Source organism: Felis catus, chromosome D3, assembly GCF_018350175.1.
Source record: "Felis catus isolate Fca126 chromosome D3, F.catus_Fca126_mat1.0, whole genome shotgun sequence".
Taxonomy (NCBI): domain Eukaryota; kingdom Metazoa; phylum Chordata; class Mammalia; order Carnivora; family Felidae; genus Felis; species Felis catus.
This window is the reverse complement of record NC_058379.1, coordinates 78,454,890-78,476,131: the sequence shown is the minus strand read 5'-3', so window position 1 is coordinate 78,476,131 and position 21,242 is coordinate 78,454,890. Positions and strand designations below refer to the sequence as shown.

The window sequence follows — 21,242 nt, the reverse complement described above, 5'->3', positions numbered from 1 at the left end:
CGTGGGAGGGGCAAAGAGAGAGGGAGAGAGAGAGAGAATCCCAAGCAGGCTCCACACTGTCAGCCTCGGGCCCAATGCGGGGTTCAAACCCACGAACTGTGACATCATGACCTGAGCCAAAAACAAGAGTTAGATGCTTAACAGAAAGAGCCACCCAGACGCCCACTCATCTATTTTTGACTTTGCCGCCTGCAGTTTGGGTGTTTAATCCAAGAAATCATTGCCAAGACCACTGTCAAGGAATTGTCGCCCAATGGGTATACAGTTTCAATTACGCAAGACGAGTAAGTTTTAGATGTCTACTGCACAACACAATGCCTATAGTTAATAATATGGTATCATGCATTTTAAAATATAAGAGGATAGATCTTACCACAAAACAAATACACACACACACACACACACACACACACACACACAAGAACATAAGGAAAATTTTGGAGTGGTGAATATGTTTAGGACCTTGATTGTGATGATGGCATCATGGGTATATGCATATGTCCAAACTGATTTAAATGTATACATTAAATATGTATTTTTATATCAATTAGACCTCACTAAAGCTTAAAAACTGAGTTTTGCTTAATTATAGATCTTTTTCCTGTTGAGTTCAAATATAGTTTATATTAACACTGTATGGTTATTAAATATCATGAGTGAAAATAAAACTTTTCCAGCTATGACAACAGAAACTCTGTAATAGAGAAATATCAGATATTAGTTCACAAAAAATGAACCCCTTCTTGAACCCTTTGACGAACTGCAGCTACCTTCCTAAGTTCTCCCACTGAGAGCATAATCTATTTGTATTATCAAATATTCCCCCTGTGTTTCAGGTATTTTATTTTTTTAACAGGTTTTGGTTCTTTTTTTTTTAATGTTTATGTACTTTTTGAGAGAGAGAGAGAGAGCAGAAGCAGGGGAGGGGCAGAGAGAGAGACACACACAGAATCCAAGGCAGGCTCCAGGCTCTGAGCGGTCAGCACAGAGCCTGACGCGGGGCTTGAATTCACGGACTGTGAGATCATGACCTGAGTCGAAGTCGGTTGCTCAACCGACTGGGCCACCCAGGTGCCCCTTAGGTGTTTTAAATTGAACCATTATTGCCTGGGTTCTTAAATCAAAGAAATTGAGAGTAAACAAATTCAATATCTTGTCCAAAAAGACTGTGTATCTATTTCAGGAACACACACACACACACACACACACACACACACAGGTCTCTCTTTGAAGCAGTAATCAACCTGGGGTGCCTGGCTGGTGATATCAAAGAATGGCCTCTAGGGACGAAGTTGTTTTCCCTGAAAACTTGACAAGGAAAATTCAGTCTCTCTCATCCTGCTTGCTTCCCAATTCTACAAGCTTCTGCATCTGAATCGGTATTGCCCTGCAATTTGTATCTCCGGATTATCACCCGTGTCTCACAGACTTCCAGTGCATTTGGATTGGTCAGAAGGAAGCAGAGGAGGAGCCACTGTGAACATTTTTTTCCCTTCGCACACCATAAAATCAGCAGCAGCTACTAACACTCAAAGCAATGCTTCAGGTTGGGAACTAATACCTCAGAGGCAGCTGGTGTGAACATGCAAACACGGATTCAGCTCCCAGTGGCACAGCAGCCACTAGGAAAATTATTTTGAAAAGACCTGACTGAATGCCTCAGGCTAAAGTTAAGGTGGAAGGGAGGACAGAAAAGCAAAGAGCAGACTCTTTCAACTGAGAATGAGTATTTCAGAAGCCTAAGATTTTACAATGAAGGTGATCAGAGCCGTTCCTGGGAGACAGTAAAAACTCCATTTCCAGCCTTGGAGCACGTGACATTTACTCACAACAGGCATGCCAATTTCAGCCTCAGAACTTTCGGGCAGACAAAGGCGTGGAGAAAAGCACTGAGGCTACCTGACCCGAGAGATCGAATCAATTCCGAGGGGATCTGAATCCACTGGGTGCAGGATGAACTCCACTCATCACCATGGAATGCACACTTCTCTCCACTTCTGGAACCGCAGCACCTACGGACCGCACAGCAATGCCAGTGAGTCCCTTGGAAAAGGCTACTCTGATGGAGGGTGTTATGAGCAACTTTTTGTCTCCCCTGAGGTGTTTGTGACTCTGGGTGTCATCAGCTTGTTGGAGAATATTCTGGTGATTGTGGCAATAGCCAAGAACAAAAACCTGCATTCGCCCATGTACTTTTTCATCTGCAGCCTGGCTGTGGCTGATATGTTGGTGAGCGTGTCAAACGGATCCGAAACCATTGTCATCACCCTATTAAACAGTACAGATACGGACGCGCAGAGTTTCACCGTGAATATTGATAATGTCATTGACTCGGTGATCTGTAGCTCCTTGCTTGCATCGATTTGCAGCCTGCTCTCAATTGCAGTGGACAGGTACTTTACTATCTTTTATGCTCTCCAGTACCATAACATCATGACGGTCAGGCGGGTTGGGATCATCATAAGTTGTATCTGGGCAGCTTGCACGGTTTCGGGCGTTTTGTTCATCATCTACTCAGACAGCAGTGCTGTCATCATCTGCCTCATCACCATGTTCTTCACCATGCTGGCTCTCATGGCCTCTCTCTATGTCCACATGTTCCTCATGGCCAGACTGCACATTAAGAGAATTGCTGTCCTCCCGGGCACTGGCACCATCCGCCAAGGGGCCAACATGAAGGGTGCAATTACCCTGACCATACTGATTGGGGTCTTTGTTGTCTGCTGGGCCCCGTTCTTCCTCCACTTAATATTCTACATCTCTTGTCCCCAGAATCCTTACTGTGTGTGCTTCATGTCTCACTTTAACCTGTATCTCATACTGATCATGTGTAATTCCATCATCGACCCTCTAATTTATGCACTCCGGAGCCAAGAACTAAGGAAAACCTTCAAAGAGATCATCTGTTGCTATCCTCTAGGCGGCCTCTGTGATTTGTCTAGCAGATACTAACTGTGCAGATAGAAACGTGCATAAGAGACTTCTTCATTCTTACAGAACCGGAACATTGTGCTTTGATGACCCTTTTCTCCTCTGTGTAAGGCATGGGTTGAGACTATCTGTTGTATAAATTTAAGTTCATGACTTTTTTTTGGAATGGAAACAATGCCCAGTCTCTGTACATTTCTAATGTCTTGCTACTTTTTGGCTGTACAATGTTAATCCATATTATAGGTTGTAGGCACTATGAATGTATAAAGAAAAAAAAAACTCTTATTAAAAGCATAAGAATGTTTCTTGTTACTCACAAGGATTTGACACTTTGCTTGTTTTAGTAACACAGAAATCACAGAATCATTAAATATGCTCTAACAAATGGCTTCTTACATTACACTATCTAACACTGAAATGTAGAGATTTGATTGTAGCATTTGGGGGTAAATATTGAAGGATAGATGCTTAGTCAATAAAAAAAAAACTGAAATTTCAAATAATAAGACGTGTTCATTCTCCTTGTACAGAGTAGAAACGAAGCTCCTATTGAGAGAAAAACAGCTTAAAAAACAAAAAACAAACAAACAAACAAAAACCCTGAGATCTTGAGCCAGAAAACTAGGTCTGTTTCTCAAAGACAAAGAGATTAATCAATTTGCCCAAGCAAACAGTCTGATATCCCACAAAGGCAATTCAGTCTGGGGTGGAGGGAGACAGCAGTTATAGGGATTAAAGTAGTCTAGAAAATCTAAGTGAACATGTCAAGCTACACTTCCTGATACCAGACCATTTTCAACCATCATTAGGAAAAACAGAGAATGAGGTCTTTCTATCCCTTTAACCAGGGACCCAGCGTCTGCTGAAATGTCCAGAAAACAGTGGTGCTGCACTGAGGGATCTGGCTTCCAATCTCTAAAGAACTACATGCTCAGTATTGAGTTCTGCTACTTTTCACCTGGAAGGGACTGGCTGCTTACTTATTGCTTATTTTCTGTACTGGAGTTTAAGTACTCATGATCAAGGATTTTAACTTTAAAAACCAAACCTATAGCACAAATATATCCATATAATACCTGTAAAGACCTAAAATAAGGGAATCACTAATGCTGATGGGTGATGAGCAGGAAAGAAGGCACTACCTGAATCCCAGAGGACGTCGTAACATAAAGTACAGAACCTGTACTTTCCAATTCACGAACGCTTTAAAAGTAAGAGAGAGAAAATACATTAGGCTGAGGATTACCAGTAAATTATCCTTTGCTTTCATTTAAAGTGTCTTCAAATGCTCACAGGCAGAGAGCACATGCAAAGGTGTTTCTGAAATCAAATACAAAGGTTTTACATGTTGACAAGTCCCGAGAAACTTTCAGCATTCACGTGGAAACATTAGAATGGTGAGGTTCAAGTTTACACCTGAAAGGTGGCAAGGAAGCTTGACTGACTATGGCTCCTCTATTTGGATGCAAAAATACATGTGAGGACTTAAACACAGACTGATCCGACAGTCAGAACCCAAAGCTGTAGCAGAACACAGATGGTGTTTTTGTCTTTGCTGCTATTCCTGTCCATTCTTTCACATAGTGAGTTTGAAAGATCCCAGGGACTGGAGACACGGAACAGAGAGCTCTAAGTACGCCCATCCCGCGTGGTGGCTGTCCTTCCAGTCAATTCTCTCCCTTCAAGTGTCATCTCAAATGCTGCTTTGTCCGCTGAGAACCACCCCACCTTCTTCCACTGGCAGGAAATCTGGCTCCTTTGTCTCCACTTCTGTATCTCCTCTTGGGGCAGTTGGGATGAGGGTTAGTCATGAACCTGCCCCTCCAGACTTCTCTACACACCCAGGGCACAGTAGGCTTCCATTTCTTCAAGTGCTAAGATGGAGTCTTACTCATTTTTCCTGTTTTCCAAACATGCCTCTATTATATTACTCCCTCTTTCTCCAGTAAAACCAAGATTTTCCCAGAAGGACATATCGTCACCACCCAAAGTCCAGAGTTCACATTAGAGTCCACTCATGGTGTGGTATATTTTATGCATTTTGACAAATGTATAATGAAATGCATACACCATTACATTACAGAATACACCATTACTACAGAATAGCGTCACTGGGCATTGAGGAGGGCACCTGTTGGGATGAGAACTGGGTGTTTATGGAAACCAATTTGACAATAAATTATGTATAAAAAAAAATCCTCTAATGCTCTGTCTATTCATCCCTCCTTTCCCTTAACCCCTGGCAACCAATGATCCTCGTACTGCCTCCACAGATTTGTCTTTTCCAGAATGCCATATATTTGGAATCATACAGTATGTAACCTTCTCAGATTGCCTTCTTTCACTTGGTAATATGCATTTAAGATTCCTTCATGTCTTCATGGTTTGATTGCTCATTTCTTTCTGTGCTGATTAATATTCAATTGTATGGATGTAATACAGTTTATTTATCCATTTATCTACCGAAGAACCTCTTGGTTGCTTCCAAATTTTGGCAATTATGAATAAAGCTGCTATAAACATTTTTGTGTGGACAGAAGTTTCTAATTCCATGCCAGGAAGTAGGAATTTACTTTTAAAAACTTTATTATAAATACTGTGATACATGTTCCCATCCTTAAATATTTTGTTAAGGGTGGTTAGTCAGTATTTGAATTATGCTGGGAAGAAACATACATCTGAAGCATAACTCAAATACTGGTAAGGAGTATATACTCCAGATGTGAAATCAGCCTCAGTACCTTTATTGAAATTTTCACCAGAAAGTTCAATTGATAAGTATGAGGTATATTCGAACTTACTTTTTCACTGGTGAAATGAGTGGTTTTGAAGACTTGTTGTTGACTTAAAAAGTTATACAGTGGGGTGCCTGGGGGGCTTAGTCGGTTAAGCATCTGACTCCCAATTTCAGCTCAGGTCATGATCTCATGGCTTGTGAGTCTGAGTCCCGCATTGAGCCCCACATCAGGGGGCAGGGACTGCTTAGGATTCTCTCTCTCTCTGTCTTTCTCTCTCTCTCTCTCTGCCTCTCCCCCACTTGCACATGTATGTGGTCTCTCTCTCTCTCCCTCCCGTTCGCCTTCTCAAATACAAATAAATAAACTTAAAAAGAGTTATATAGCAATCACCTAAACTTGCATGAACAAGGTACAGGGCTCCTGCCCACTTAGCAGCTAGCCTAACACCTAGACTCTATGTCCAAAGCTCGTGATAGTCCTGTCCCCCCACCTGCTTCAAAAGTCTCTGCTGCCCAAACTGAATATTTTGAAATTACTAAAAAGCATTTTTGATGCTTTTGATGTTATAATAGCAAGTGAATAAATATTGACTTCTGTTTCATGTTACAAGGAATACACAGAACATTTAGTAAGATATCAACTGTCTAAAGAAAGTACCACCAATCTACTTAGATAGCTCCTTCCCACATAGCACTTTCCATAACTCATGAACAATCTAGTAGTCATCAGCCCTGGGTGATACTATTAAGGGAAATGTTTAGGTTCTTTACTGAGTGTGTTTGTACTATGTAAATTTACAACAATGAATGTATTTTAATGTTCTAATTTTTTTAAAGCACACATAAACATTACAACAGAAAAGTAGTTGATGGAAATGCAATTGCCAAATTACCAATGATACTCGGAGAAAGAATACATGTAAAAGAAGTTAGTTTTGAATGAGAACAGATTTTAGAGAGCATCTCATCCAACCCTCTAAGTGGACTCAGAGACATTGTTTAATGTGACATGTATAAGTGATAGCACGGAAACCTGAGACCCAGTTCCCGACTCCCCATCCAGAGGTCCCTGAACAGAATTTCAAGAACCTTCTACAGAAAAGTAGTTTTCCAAGTCATAAAGAAATTCTAGGATTGAATCCTGGTTACACCACTTTTCAGCTCTGAGATTTTGATGAAGTTATTTTTCTCATTGTTAAAGGTGCGTAATAATACCTGTCTGATGGAAATCTTAGAAAGATAAAAGACAATTTTAAGATCAAGGATGTAAAGTTACATAGACTAGCACTGAATTCACATGGACACTCAAAAATTATAATTGTTATTATTTTTAAAATGCAAGGTAAATGAATAAGCCAATGCATGAATGAAGATTTACTAGTCATGCTTACTACTTTTTTTTTTCAGACTGTCAATACTATCAATAAAATCTCAGCCTTGGGGTTAACTATCTTTTCTTAAATCACATTTCATAATTTCCTTGAATTTGGCTGACTTTTTTTGTATAAATTGATATATTTAAATGTACTGGATATGTAAGCATACTTGTTTAAAGGGTAACTTGTTATCACCAATAATGCTAATTGTGTTAAAATTTCAGTGCCACATTCAACACTGAAAAAGGCTAATTACAAAGATAATGTGCCAAACATGTGATAACCAATTAGCCCATTTCTTCAAAGATTGATACCCGTTAAACTTTATGTCATAAATTTAAGTGGTAACATACACACACACACACATACACACACACACACAAAAACATTATCTAAGCTGATGTCACTGGTATTAAATGTACACCCTTTAAAAACACTACAAATAACGAATTTATGCTCACATCTTGATGCTCAGCTATTGGTTCATTACATATTGATCTAAGCTAAGTGCATGAGAGTAGAAAGAGCATAGGGCTTAGACTAAGCAAAAACTGAATTCAAATCCCAGATTTACCAGCTCTAGAACTTTGGGTGAGTTACTTAACTTTCCTAAGCATCTACAGTCTGAAGATAATAATATCTATCATCTCATCATATGGTTAATGATAAATATTCTTTTAACGTTTATTTATTATTGAGAGACAGAGACAGAGCATCTCTCAATAGGGCAGAAGGAGGGGCAGAGGGAGAGGGAGACACAGAATCTGAAGCAGGCTCCAGGCTCTGAGCTGTCCGCACAGAGCCCGACGCGGGGCTTGAACTCACAAACCATGAGATCACGACCTGAGCCGAAGTCAGACGCTTAACCGACTGAGCCACCCAGGCGCCCTGGTTAATGATAAATATTAATGTAAAATTAGATAACTGATTTAAATGATCTAGTATAGAACTGGTCACTATAGGTATCCCTCATTGTAATGATCAATCAAATTATACTCATGAACTTTTCAGAGTCTAGACTCTGGAAGATATTAAATGGTGGTACAGACTTGGGTATCCTCACTTCCCTAGTAGGAGAGGTGGGAATCCACTCAAACCTGTTTTCAGTATTTTACTTATTTCTAACAAGCAAAGCAAGTAAAAATAAATCTCTATGCTTATTATTTTAAATATAAAGAAATTTTGAACATTTACCAAAAAAATCAAGGAAGTAATGGGTTGAGTTGATAGGAAAACATAGATTGTCTGAATGGATTCAGTAATGTTCTAATTCTTACCTGGTATAACCAGTTTAATATTATGCTTCACAACTTAGAAATACATGACCAATACTCTTTTGCATGTATTCGATATTACATGAAAATTTAATGAATATAATGTATTTATTTTGTAATGTACTTAGTGAGAGGGAACACTCAACCACTCTATTTGCATTGAACAAATAAAGGATTCCCGGCACAATTTAATGCTGCCGCTTTGAGGGGGAAAGAGCTTTGATTTGTGGTAGTCATTGTTGAATCTGGCCCTGGGTTAACGAAACTAATAATCATAGTTTACAATTATTAGTGATGCTTTCACTGCTGAGAGGCACCTGGAAACCCCACAAATCCAGAGCCAAGCGGAAAATTTCAGCAACTCAATCAGTGAACTATTTAGTGAGGTTTTATATGGGGCTCAGCTGCAAATGAAACTATTATGGTTTGATTTCTAAACCTAACATTTCAAACAGTGAGAAGAATTTCACTGTTAAATTCCAACCACTACCGCATATGATTAAAAAATGAAAATGTACCAATAAATTTGGCCATTATTCCATTTGAGGAAAAAAAAAACCACTAACTCTAAAATTTTATTCACAAAACGTTTTCCGCCTCAACTCAAAATGCGTTTCAGGTGTAATACCGGAGTTTCAGAATGGCCCCGTTGAAAACAATGCGTGCAGATTTCATATAAATCTCACAAGATCCTGAAGATTTCTTAAAATAACATGCATTATTCATATTTTTACTGAGTTCTTTCATTCAAGAAGAAAGCAAGGCTTCAGAGTAATTTTGTGTGTGTGTGATTTTGTTTACCTCTCGATCATTTATAAAACGTTGAAATTTGTGGCCTGTATATAATTTGTACCTGTTAGTCATGCAGCTACTAGCTATTTACTATCAATATTGGAAAGAAAATCTACTCATTTTCATTCTGCCCTACCTCTAACCTTCCTCTCTGAGACATCCCTTCTCTACCTTTTCCACATCAGTGTCTTATTTTCACCAAAAACGATATGGCTACAAAGGAAGTGTTCAAGGACACAAGCCTGGCTCTTTGTTTTTACTCCACGTTTTCATCACTTCATCTTTCTGGAATGGAAACTCAAAACTTGAGTCACTTTGCACTGACACTCCAAAATTAAATGAAAATCTTGAGATTTTGAAAAAAGATCAGACGCATAAAGCCTGACACGAATGCCTACGCCTTGTTGTATGTACGGTGAAGAGATATGGACAGAAAACTATGAATGTATAATTCTTGTTGTGAAAAATGGCAAGTGAGTTCCAAATCAACGTGGTAGACTGCCAGCCTGGATATGGATTGGTTTATTTGGGTTTGGTGGGCTTTTTTGAGACCTGTTTAAACTCCAGGCACAGAGAAGGCTGGGATGGATATATATATATATATATATATATATATATATATATATATATATAAATTTGATAGTCATGAGCATGTGTACAGACAGTGGTGGAAGATAAGTGTATGAGTGATCCCTCAGCATGTCTTAAACCTACAAGTCTTTCCTCCCACTGTCTCCAATCTCATTCCTGTGAGGCTTTCGCCTCCCTCATGGCACAAGCACTGCTCTTGCTAATGTGACCACATGGCTTCCAATTGTGAAATCCAGTGGTCAGTTTTGTTCTTATTTTATTTGGACCGACACACACTTCAACCTGTTGGTTACTATCTCTGCCTTGCTGTGTTTGGGTCACAGAGCACCCAAATCCTTGGCTTTCCGCCTATCCCAAAGCATCTTTTCAGTCACTTTGCAGATTCCCCCTGTCTCCTCCAAACACTTGATGGCTGGATCCCCCATAGCCCAGTGCTTTGTACTGCTCTCTTCCCTATCTATACTCAGTCCTTTGGTCGTTTCACCCAGTCTCAAAGCATTAAATACTACCACTATTTTGAAGATTCCTAAATGTGTATCTTCGACGCAGATCTCTTCAACTATTTGCTGAACATCTACACTGGCTTTTTAAGACAAATTCTGCCTTAGGACAGGCTGATATAACAAATCAGCACTGACTCGGAGACTTAAGCGACATGCCTTTGTCACAGTTCTGGATGCTAGGAAGTGCCAGATAAATGTGTCAGCTGGTTCCCAGGGAGAGCCCTCTTCCTGCTGTCAGATGGCTGCTGTCTAGTTGTATCATCACACGGCGGAAAGAGAGAAGAGGCTAGCTCTCTTCCTCTTTTTATAAGGACAGTAATCCTGTCATGGGAGCTCCACCCTCATTACCTAATTACCTCCCAAAGGCCCCATCTTCAAATACCACAACATTAAGGCTCCAACAGGTGAATTTTAGGGGGACACGTTAGCAAATCCATAGCAAATGGAAAATCCTGAACTTATAAGTCTATTTTTAAACCCTAGCTTTCCCATCCAAAATTTCTCCTCTCGCTGCTTTGCCCACATCAGATGATGGCAACTGAATCCTTCCAGTTGATCAGAACAAAATCTCTGAAGTCGCCATTCATTTCTCTTCATCTTATACTGCATTTTGGATCCATCAGGATATGTTGTTGGCCTTACCATTAAAACATATCCAGCGTCTCTTCTATAGCACCTAGAATGGAGCTTGCCTATAAGAAGAGTTCAATAGGTCATTGACGGATGAAGGAAGGAAGAAATATGAAAACATGGAGGAAAACAATCCAGCACTGGATGCTCTGTTAATAGTAGGATTTAAGGAGTTTGGGAACAAAGAACAGGCCAGGAAGCCATGATCATAGAGGCAAGAGAAAAACTAAAACCAAGAGAGAAGTGAGTTTTAAAGAATGAGGGGTCAATCATTCCTGGAAAGAAAGAACTGAAAGTTGTTCAGAAAATTCTCCAACTAGAAATTTAGGGTATTTCATTTGAGAATGGAATTGCAAGCATGAGTGAGATTTTGATGAAATGCCAGAAAAACAAAACTTGAAAAGAAGAGCCAATTTCCAGTAAAATATCGAAGCAGATACCAGATGCTCTGGGTCTCATGTGTAAACACAGAGGTAGAATGGGAGATGATGGAGCAGAGGAACAGAGTACAGACTCTTCTGTTAGCAAGCTGGACTGAATAGAAAGGGTCATATATTTTTGAGGGATCATCCACTCAAAATGGATTAGCTTCAAGGAAGATTACACGCAGAGGCAAAGAACCAATACAGACTAAGAGGCTGAAAATACTGATTATTTACCGAAAACTCTCAGTAGTATACCTCAAATCATTTCCCCATAATTTCCCATAAATGGTTGCCTTTTCTTTGGAGTTATTATTTCCCTAGTTACACCAAGAAGAACTCTACTTAGGAACTGTGCCTTCCCAAACACCAGCAGATGAACTGAAATTCTAACACCTGCCACACCCCAGAGGGCAGATGACAAGCTCAGTGCTCACCAGGGGACAGTGGCATTAATAAGATCTAACCACACTCACCCTTTACTGTTCAGAGCAGTAGGCTCCTTCAAAATAGTCTATCATCCATGGCTGGAGTGAACATCACTTCTAACTGAACAGGAGCTATCCACTCATAGATGGCTTACCTACATATCAAACAGGAAAGCAGGAGGCCCTGCCACCAGGAATAGTAGGCTTCGGGACCTGTCAGAGGCATGCTGGAATCATCTACAGCTGTGTACTTTTTACAGCAGAAAGGGGATCAGTCCTCTTGGCAAATGCGAGGGTTAAATAATGAATATTAAAGAGGCCTTCACTGGGGCGCCTGGGTGCCTCAGTCTGTTGAACGTCTGACTCTTGATTTCTGCTCAGATCATAATCTCATGGTTCATGGGATCAAGCCTCACGTTGGGTTCTGTGATGAAAGCCTGCTTGGGATTCTCTCTCTCCCTCTCTCTGCCTTTCTCTCTCTCTCTCAAAATAAATAAACATTAAAAAAAAGAGGCCTTCATCTTTGAAAGAAAATATGAAAGAATATATACAGATAATTCTAAAGGACAAATGTAACACACACACACACACACACACACACACACACACACACACACACACATTGGTATCCAGAAGTGTAGAAAATAGGCCAACTGAGATGAATTTATTTAAGCCAGGAATTTCCTAAAATGGGTTTGTTAACTGTTGTACTTACTCTGTTAATTATGGTATACTGAACTTCACTGTCATTACCTTCAAAAGAAGAGTAAATGAGTTGCCAAGGTAGGTTTCCCAGAAATCTGATCAGTAAAGGTTGTCCATTGGTATTGTAGGTCTAGAAAACCCTCAGTTATAAACCAAGTAGCTTTGATTTTAGAAAAAGTAGCTCATTAATAGGAAGAACGATCCATGAGCCAGAAACACTGAAAAAAAGACTCTTCCATAAAAGTCTACCATTTTTTCAAGCAAGTCACAAATAAATGGTAATGAGTGGTCCGAAAATGAACAGAATGGCACATCACTTGGCAGGCAGCAGCACCGTGTGTTAAGTCTAATGAGAACTTTGGGGAACTTTATGAATCAAGACTATCTGGATTTGCTTAACCTTAACAACAGAGAAAATATGGAATGCCAGATGTTAAATTGATTATTCTATTCACAAGGGGGATGAATTAGAGCAGCAAAAGAGGGAGGGGAGCCCAAAATCGGTCGATCGTGTTTCTTTTCAAGTGTGGTGCCAATTACCAGCACGGTCCTTGGCCTAAAGATCACATTCTGTCGTCACCAAATCATTCTAGGCTCCCAAACCGGCAGTGCTCCTTCAGAGACAGGGGGAGGCTCAGCGAGAGGTTCTCTGTACCTATAGAAGGGTCTCTGCCGCTATGGGTGGCTACCAGCCTTTTCATTGTTTTTTCCTCTCCTTAGGGAAGTTATTAGAATCCCTCTGGGACATGTTTCTCCTCTCATGTTTGCTTGTTTTTATAGAAACATAAAGAGCAAAAATGGTCCTTTCTAAATAAGGGCTAGATCCCTAACATATTTGCCAACAATATTCTTTTCCATTGTTTCAGATAACATGTTTATTGTCCAGGAAGAAATAGCTAGATGCCTGTGAAACTTACTCTTACAAAAGTGTTTTGTACTCACAATCTCTAGTACATCATGAAAAGAGAAAGAATATTTTCATGGCAGCAATAGAGGATTCTCGGCCCCATGAGGAAACTCTCTCATGGGTCTCCTACAACACCACAATTCTTACCCAGGACCAAAGGAAGCTACATCGTATTGTGAAAAAAAAAAAAAAAACCACACACACACACACACACACTATAACCCCTTAAAAAGGTCTTCGCCATGAAGGGCTTGGATTATTTTACAAAATTCCACAGGACCATGGCTCCACCCAATATCCTTAGAAAATCTTCATCTAGAATGCCCCAGTAAGTTGGTACCAACTCCACATCAGGCAAGCTTCTCTTTGCAACGAGAAATAGTGTTTAAAGTGGTAATTATTACGTATTTTGTAATAGGAAAATTCAGTGTCTTGAAGGTTCACAGCTTCCCAATTTACAAACACATTGGCTGAACATGTTGGCTGATATAGCTCCTGCTGAGATGTGAATTCTGCTACTGCTGTTCCAGATGCACCTCCCTTCGTTGTCATTGGCTTTCCATATCTCTTTCCTGAGTCCATTTTGTGTTACAGAGCTCAGTTACTACTTAGTTTGGTATTTTCTAGCTGTTTCCTTCCTGTCAGTCCAGGGCACCCATAATTCGCCCTGGTAAATGTTCTATTATTCAAATGCCCTTGAGCTTTCTCATCTAATCTATTCAATGGTCAAGTACACAAATTTGATAATGTAGAGTTAGCCACATTCCTTTCTCTTGTAGTTTACCTACTGTAACAATTGTTTTCATTTATGACTAAAATGCAATGGGTAGAACACCCACCTTAAACTGATTTAAAGAATGAAGAGAATGTGTTGCTCACATACTTTAACACTTCAACAAAATGGGGGTGGCTTCTGTGTATACACAGATCATCTCAAGAATGATGCTTTTATACAGGCCAGCTTCCTTTGCTGAATGCTTTTAGATTTTGGTTTGCCCATATGGTTATAACATTGCAAAAAACACCAGCTCTCATGTTCCTAACTGCCTGCTGAGTCATGAGATCAAGACTTGCATCGGGCTCCATGCCAGGTGTGGAGTCTGCTTAGGATTCTTGCAAGAAAGAAAAGAAAAGAAAAGAAAAGGAAAGGAAAGGAAAGGAAAGGAAAGGAAAGGAAAGGAAAGGAAAGGAAAAGAAAAGAAAAGAAAAGAAAAGAAAAGAAAAGAAAAGAAAAGAAAAGAAAAGAAAAGAAAAGAAAAGAAAAGAAACGGAAGGGAAGGGAAGGGAAGGGAAGGGAAGGGAAGGGAAGGGAAGGGAAGGAAAGGAAAGGAAAGGAAAGGAAAGGAAAGGAAAGGAAAGGAAAGGAAAAGAACTGTACAACATCAGGCCTATAGTTAGCAATATTGTATTATCCACTTAAAAATTTAAGAGTGTAGATCTGGGGTGCCTGGGTGGCGCAGTCGGTTAAGCGTCCGACTTCAGCCAGGTCATGATCTCGCAGTCCGTGAGTTCGAGCCCCACGTCAGGCTCTGGGCTGATGGCTCAGAGCCTGGAACCTGTTTCCGATTCTGTGTCTCCCTCTCTCTCTGACCTTCCCCCGTTCATGCTCTGTCTCTCTCTGTCCCAAAAATAAATAAACATTGAAAAAAAAATTAAAAAAAAAAAAACTAATCCTTTAAAAAAAAAAAAGAGTGTAGATCTCATGTTAAGTGTTTTTACCACAATTTAAGAAAAATAAAATAGCTGCTACAAATTTCTATCCAACATTTTATTCTTATCAGTTGACACAATACATGGGCCCTGGGGGTTCCTCTTCAATCTTCTTAAGTGAACTTGATAAGAGAGTAAATTGGGCTCTAGGGGTCCTGGTCAACTAGAACACAGGTATGAAATCCAAATCCAGTGAGTTTTCACATTATGTTTTGAATGTCAAAGTTAAATTAATACATTAAAATTCTAGCTTAAAAAACCAAATCGTTTTCAAAGCTACAAAATATATCATGAAAAATACAAATCAAAAGATGATTCCTACAATGTATAGTTACTTTATCTTCTGATACAAACAACTGTGCTTTTTTTCCGCTGGCAAATTTTTCCACTATTATCAGATCCTTGATTTTCAAAGTGGAGCCCTCAAATCAGCATCACTGGTCTTACCTAAAAACGTGTTAGAAAAGCAGAATCTCAGGCCCCACACAAAACCTACTGAGTCGTATCTGCATCTTAATAAGATCCCCACATGAATTCCATGCACACTGAAAATTGAGAAGCACTGTGCTACGTAAATAGAGACTATCACTTAGGATGCCTTGTGTTACAAGTGACAACAACAACAACAACAACAAAAAAAAACAAATAAAAATGTCTTGATAAAAGATGTGAAGGAAAGCATTAATCTAAGCCTCTATCTTGGGAAGGCAGGACAAGAAAAGCAAATCAACCCCAACGAGATAGAAGGATGCAATGAATAATAAAAGTAGGAACCAAGGAAATAGTAAGCAAATGCACAATAGAGAAATCAACGAAGTAAAAATAGGTTCTTTAAAAAGATTTATGAAATTGATCATTCCTAGTAAGACTTATCCAGGGACAAATAGAGAAAATACAAACGATTCGTATGAGGAATAAAAAAGAGGAGACCATCACAACTCCTATAGACGTTAAAAGATAATGAATTAATTTATAAAGAACTATACATCAACTCATTTGACAAGGCAGATAAAACTGATGAAGCCTTTGAAAGATGTTACTTACCAAAACAACAAAAGAAACAGAAAATCTGAACACTTTTTATCTACCAAAGAAATTGAACTGGTAATTAAAAGCCTTCCCATAAATAAAATGCAGACCCAAATGGCTTCATGAATAAATCTTCCCAAACTTTTAAAGATGAAATAAGACTGGATGAAACTAGACAGTATTATCCTGAGTGAAATAAGTCAGAGAAAGACAAATATCACGATTTCACTCATATGTGGAATTTAAGAAACACAATAGAAAGGGGCACCTGGGTGGGTTGGTCGGTTAAGCGTCCGACTTTGGCTCGGGTCATGATCTCGCCGTCTGTGAGTTCAAGCCCCGCATCGGGCTCTGTGCTGATAGCTCGGAGCCTGGAGCCTGGAGCCTGCTTTGTTTCTGTGTCTCCCTCTCTCTCTTCCCCTCCCCCACTCACATTCTGTCTGTCTTACTCTCAAAAATAAATAAACATTAAAACAATTAAAAAAAAAAAAAGAAACACAACAGATGAACATAGGGGAAGGGAAGGAAAAATAAGGTAAAAACAGAGAGGGAGGCAAACCATAAGAGACTCTTAAATCCAGAAAAGAGGGTGCAGGTTCCACCCTGGCTTACCTGCTTCAAACTGAAATTTCTTGTACCAAAACCAAAGGCATGGCTTTTAGGTCTTCAGCAAAAGACACGCCCAGTTACAAGAGTTACCAAAATCAGGAAGCAGGAGGGTTTGTACTTCTTCCAGTTTTAGTCATTATGTGACCCAAAGCAACACAATTGACATCCTGTACCTTTAACAGGTTCCAGATGAACAGAGCTAGAAAGTGAACTGAAGGTCAAATTCAAATTCCCAAGCAAGACAGAGTGCTGTTGTTCAAACACACACACATACGCAACCAATCAATCAAAAAGAAACAGGCCAACGCCTAATTTTTCAAAGGCCACAGACTTACAAAACAGGCTCTCAAGAAGGCCAACAAACTATTTCTAAAAGGCTCAACTTAGGCAATGGGGAAATGTTTAAAACCATGAAGAGATGCCATTACACACACCAAAATTTGCATATACCGCTGTGGGATTATAATTAGGTATAACCACATTGGCAAACTGAAAGCAGAATACATTCACATACTATGAGTCAGCAATTTCAATATTATGGGTACACTGAAAATAAGTTTATGCACGTGTGTTCATCTAAAGACATGTGCAATGAAGCTCTAATGCACAGAAGAGCGGTTATAGTCAACAATACCATATTATAAACTTCAACGTTGCTAAGAGACTAAATTTTAACTGTTCTCAACACAGAAACAATAAATATTTGACATGATCAGTGTGTTCAGTAATGTTATTGTAGTAATCACAGTGCAATATAGGAATATATCAAACCAACATGTTATATGTCTTAAGCTTATATGATGTTATATGTCAATCATATCTCAATAAAAAAGATATGCACAAGGATATCCACAATGGCACTATTTGTAATAGTGTAAAAAATGGGGTAAAATTATATGTAAAATTGAAACCAACCCACTGTCTATCTATAATAGATTGACAAGTTGTGGTTTATATTAGAAGAGTATACAACAATGAAAAATGAATGGGCTTCGATTATTCCTGACAACCGGGATTTATCTTACAAGCAAAATTGAGCAAGGGAGCCAGACACAGAAAAGTGCATTCTGTATAATTATCTTTCAATAAAGTGCCAAAAAAGCATCACTGATCCTTGGTGATGGCTAGCTTTATGAATGAGAAGAAATGAGAGATGCATTTGGGGTTCTGAAATGTTCTGTTTTTTGATCAGGGTTACGGTTACACGAGTATGCTGGCTTTGTGACAATTCATCAGGGGTGTAACCATGATTTTTGCACTTTTGTAAATGTTTGTTACACTCCAATAAAAGCCTTATTTAAAAGGGGGGTTGGACGTTTATTGGTTCACAGCACTGAAAAGTTCAGAGACAGTGCAAGTCAGACATGGCTTGTTCAGGGATTCATCTATGTTTCTCTGAAACCCAATGGGCTCTTCCTTCTTCCATAGATTAGATTCACTTTTGGTTTTGCTTGCCTTATGTTTGTGTTACAGGTGTTAGCAGTAAACAAGACTGTATTCTTGGGACACCCGGGTAGCTCGGTTAATTATGTGTCTGACTCTTGGTTTCGGCTCAGGTCATAATCTCATCATGTTTTATGGATTTGAGCTCCACGTCAGGCTCCGCGCTGACAGCTCTCTCCCTCTCTCTCTGCCCCTCCCTCCCCCAAATAAATGAATAAACTTAAAAAAAGACTCTATTCTTTTTTGTTCACATCCAGGGAGAGAAAAAGCTTGCCTCCCAAAACATCCTACAAAAGTCCTGAGTATCCTTCTCATTGCCCCAAACTGAGCCAATATGTGGTCATAGAAAAACCTGAGCTAATTTGTTTAGGCTGAGTCACTGCCCATCCTTGTAGCAATCACTAGACAGGGGAGATGTGATTATGTTTACTGACCTATGTCTATTAGAGCCCACCCCTAGAGCTATGCACAAAACTAATAGGGTCCTACACCGTAGTGGAGAGACTATTCCCCAAAGGTAACTAACTGTACACTTAATATGGGAGATATATCAGCGAGCACTCCAGCGAGTTTGATGTCAGACCCAAATGCGTAATTAAGGAGAGTTTAACAAGGGTAATATTTATGACATTTGGGGCAGGGGTGAGGAAAACAAGAGATACTAAAGCAACAGCAGAAGACTGGAAACATCCCTAGAGCTGAGCAAACAAGGGAGGTTATAGTTGCAAAAATCTGGAGAGATTAGATACTGCTATAGAGGGAGAGCTCATTTGGATCTTCAGCTTTTGGAAAAGGAACTCTGCCAATCCATAAAAACACATTTGAGAGCGAGCCAAAGAAATGAACACCCTGACTTCATAGTTTTCCTTACCTCTTATCTCCTGTAGTCCAGTTTCTGCCAGAAGACAGAGGGAAGGGTGGGCATCGATAAAGCCTGTCATATTTAGCCTCCCTAGGCACACAAAGTATGGTACAAAGGAGTAAGGAGTGGAACTGGAAGAACAAATGGAAAGCATTCAACGGAGAGGCAGAAAGGATGCCTGGGTAGGCGATTTATAAATGCCTGCTTTAAAAACTAAGTCATAAAAGCCAAGGATTAAAAAATATATCAGAAGACAAAGGACAGGACTTTCCTCTCCAACCCTCCAGGCAGCCATTTGTGTCTTAAACATTTTCAGTTTTGGAAGACTCACTATTCTGTGAACACTTCAATATGGGACCAGAAGTCACAGGAGCAGAATCCACCTAATAGAAGCCCTCTGGGCAGAAGTTCATGCTTCTCTGCTTCTCTCCAAAGCTGGCTTATCCAGCCCTCCTTCTGAACTTGTGACCGGCTGTTTTCATAAATCTAAGTTTCTCTTAAATTGGCCAAGTTCTCTCCCTGTTGATTATAACCCTCCATGAAATCTTAGAAATGCAGGAACTTTTCAGAACTTGAGGAGAGGACAGTGGGAACCTACTAAAAAATGTATTTGCTTGGAGGGACAGAAACTGTGAGAAAGGAAAGGCTTACAGGAATAATAAACTATTGTCAGAATCTTGGGAAAATTAAAGTGCGAGGTTCCCATTGAATTGCAGTTCCTGCAGGGGACAAGTTGTGTGCTTTACTGTTTTATAGACACACTACCTTCCTAGACTTCTCTTTGTGGAACTTCCAAAAGAGTTCTATAAATTTTTCCCATGAGGTTTCAAATGTAGTAAGTGGTTTAATTTAAAGGCAGTTTAAACCCAGCTGCTGTCAGCCCATTTTTCTTTTCTACTAACGTTCTAACCCAAAGAACTTTTAGATCCATTCAGGGGGAAAAAACGAGTATTAACAAAAATTCAGACTTTTCAGAGTTTGAATTGTGTTGTAAAAATTTCTACAGGTTGGATTTGGCATAACTTACATCTTTATTCACCTTTATGGATCACACACACTAACATTTCAAAGGAGTCACTAAGTCATGTAAAGCAAAATGAAGAATCTTTATCACGATACCTACAAATTACTTTGTTACAGAAGATGCTAAGTTATGTAAGCACCAGACTGTGAAGAATCAGCCTAAATTAGCACCTGCAAGATATACTTGATCTCAATACAACGTGACCTAAGTTTTAATGATACACACAATTCTTGTGTTCTATGGCAATTACACAAATGATAGGTAGTTCAAATGAATGCCTATACTGAGGTTGTTTTGCCAAACAGAGAGTATTAAGAGCCCCAAGGTAAAATCCAATCACAATTTGCTGAAAATAGACTGGAAGTCTCTCTAGATCCTGGATTTAAGGTCAGTTTCTTGTTCGTTTGTTTGTTTGTTTTGTTTTGTTTTGTTTTGTTTGCTTTTCCCATAGCAATCTCCCCAAATTTTTAGGTTACCCTGAGAGCTCATTATAGAAGATGTACGTGATTGTTATGGTAATTGATCTCCCAACATCCACGCCTTCCAAACAATTGGTCTAAGCAACTCATGGTAACTGTATCCCCTTGCCAAAGGTAAGTCTAAATATGTGATCAAATCCTGGCCAATAAGAATCTCTTCACCACTCAAACAAGAGACACAGGGTAGTGAAAGGCCTTCACTTCACTATTGATAACTGTTTTGTCTGCACGTGATGCTTTGAACTACTTGAATCATTTTGAGATCACTAAGTTAGTCAGTATAAGGGAAAGAACTGATATCTTAAAGTGACCAGACCCTAGAGAAAGAAACAATCTGGTCCTCGATGGCATCACCAGGCCACAGAACTAACCAGCCCCAGAGCCTGAACAAGCCAGTGACTCACTCTCCTCATTTATAAAATGGAGAAAACTATAGTACATACCTTAAGGGTTACTACCAGGAATTACAAAGTCAATATATGTACAGTGCTCAAAATCTTGGCTGATACATATTTGCAATGAAGAATCCTTGTTATTAGCACCTTAGTTTTGTGCTAACAATTGTATGAAATAATCCATTTATCACTTATGCTTTGTTAGTCAGGATTTTCTGTTTAGTTACAGCAGAAAGTATCTTAACCAATACAACATACGTGTTCCCAAATATTATGGCTGAAAAAGATGGAAACCAAAGTTCCAAGTCATCTTTCTTTCCCTCTGGCCAGCTATTATATAGATCGGTCCATTCTGCACTATTTTGCATCTGAGAAAGACTATGACAAGGATTGAC

At 39.4% G+C, this 21,242-nt stretch overlaps 1 protein-coding gene across 1 annotated transcript; it reads left to right on the top strand.

The window, feature by feature from the left end:
- Window positions 1-1,536: 1,536 nt before the first annotated feature.
- On the top strand, window positions 1,537-3,402 carry MC4R (melanocortin 4 receptor). The gene has a single exon (XM_019815373.3). It carries the CDS (start codon window positions 1,954-1,956, stop codon window positions 2,950-2,952), a length of 999 nt encoding a protein of 332 aa, XP_019670932.2. The 5' UTR covers window positions 1,537-1,953; the 3' UTR covers window positions 2,953-3,402.
- Window positions 3,403-21,242: the final 17,840 nt, after the last annotated feature.

Coding starts and splice junctions, on each gene's coding strand:
- MC4R (XM_019815373.3), top strand. CDS start 1,954: ATGAACTCCACTCATCACCATGGAATGCACACTTCTCTCCACTTCTGG.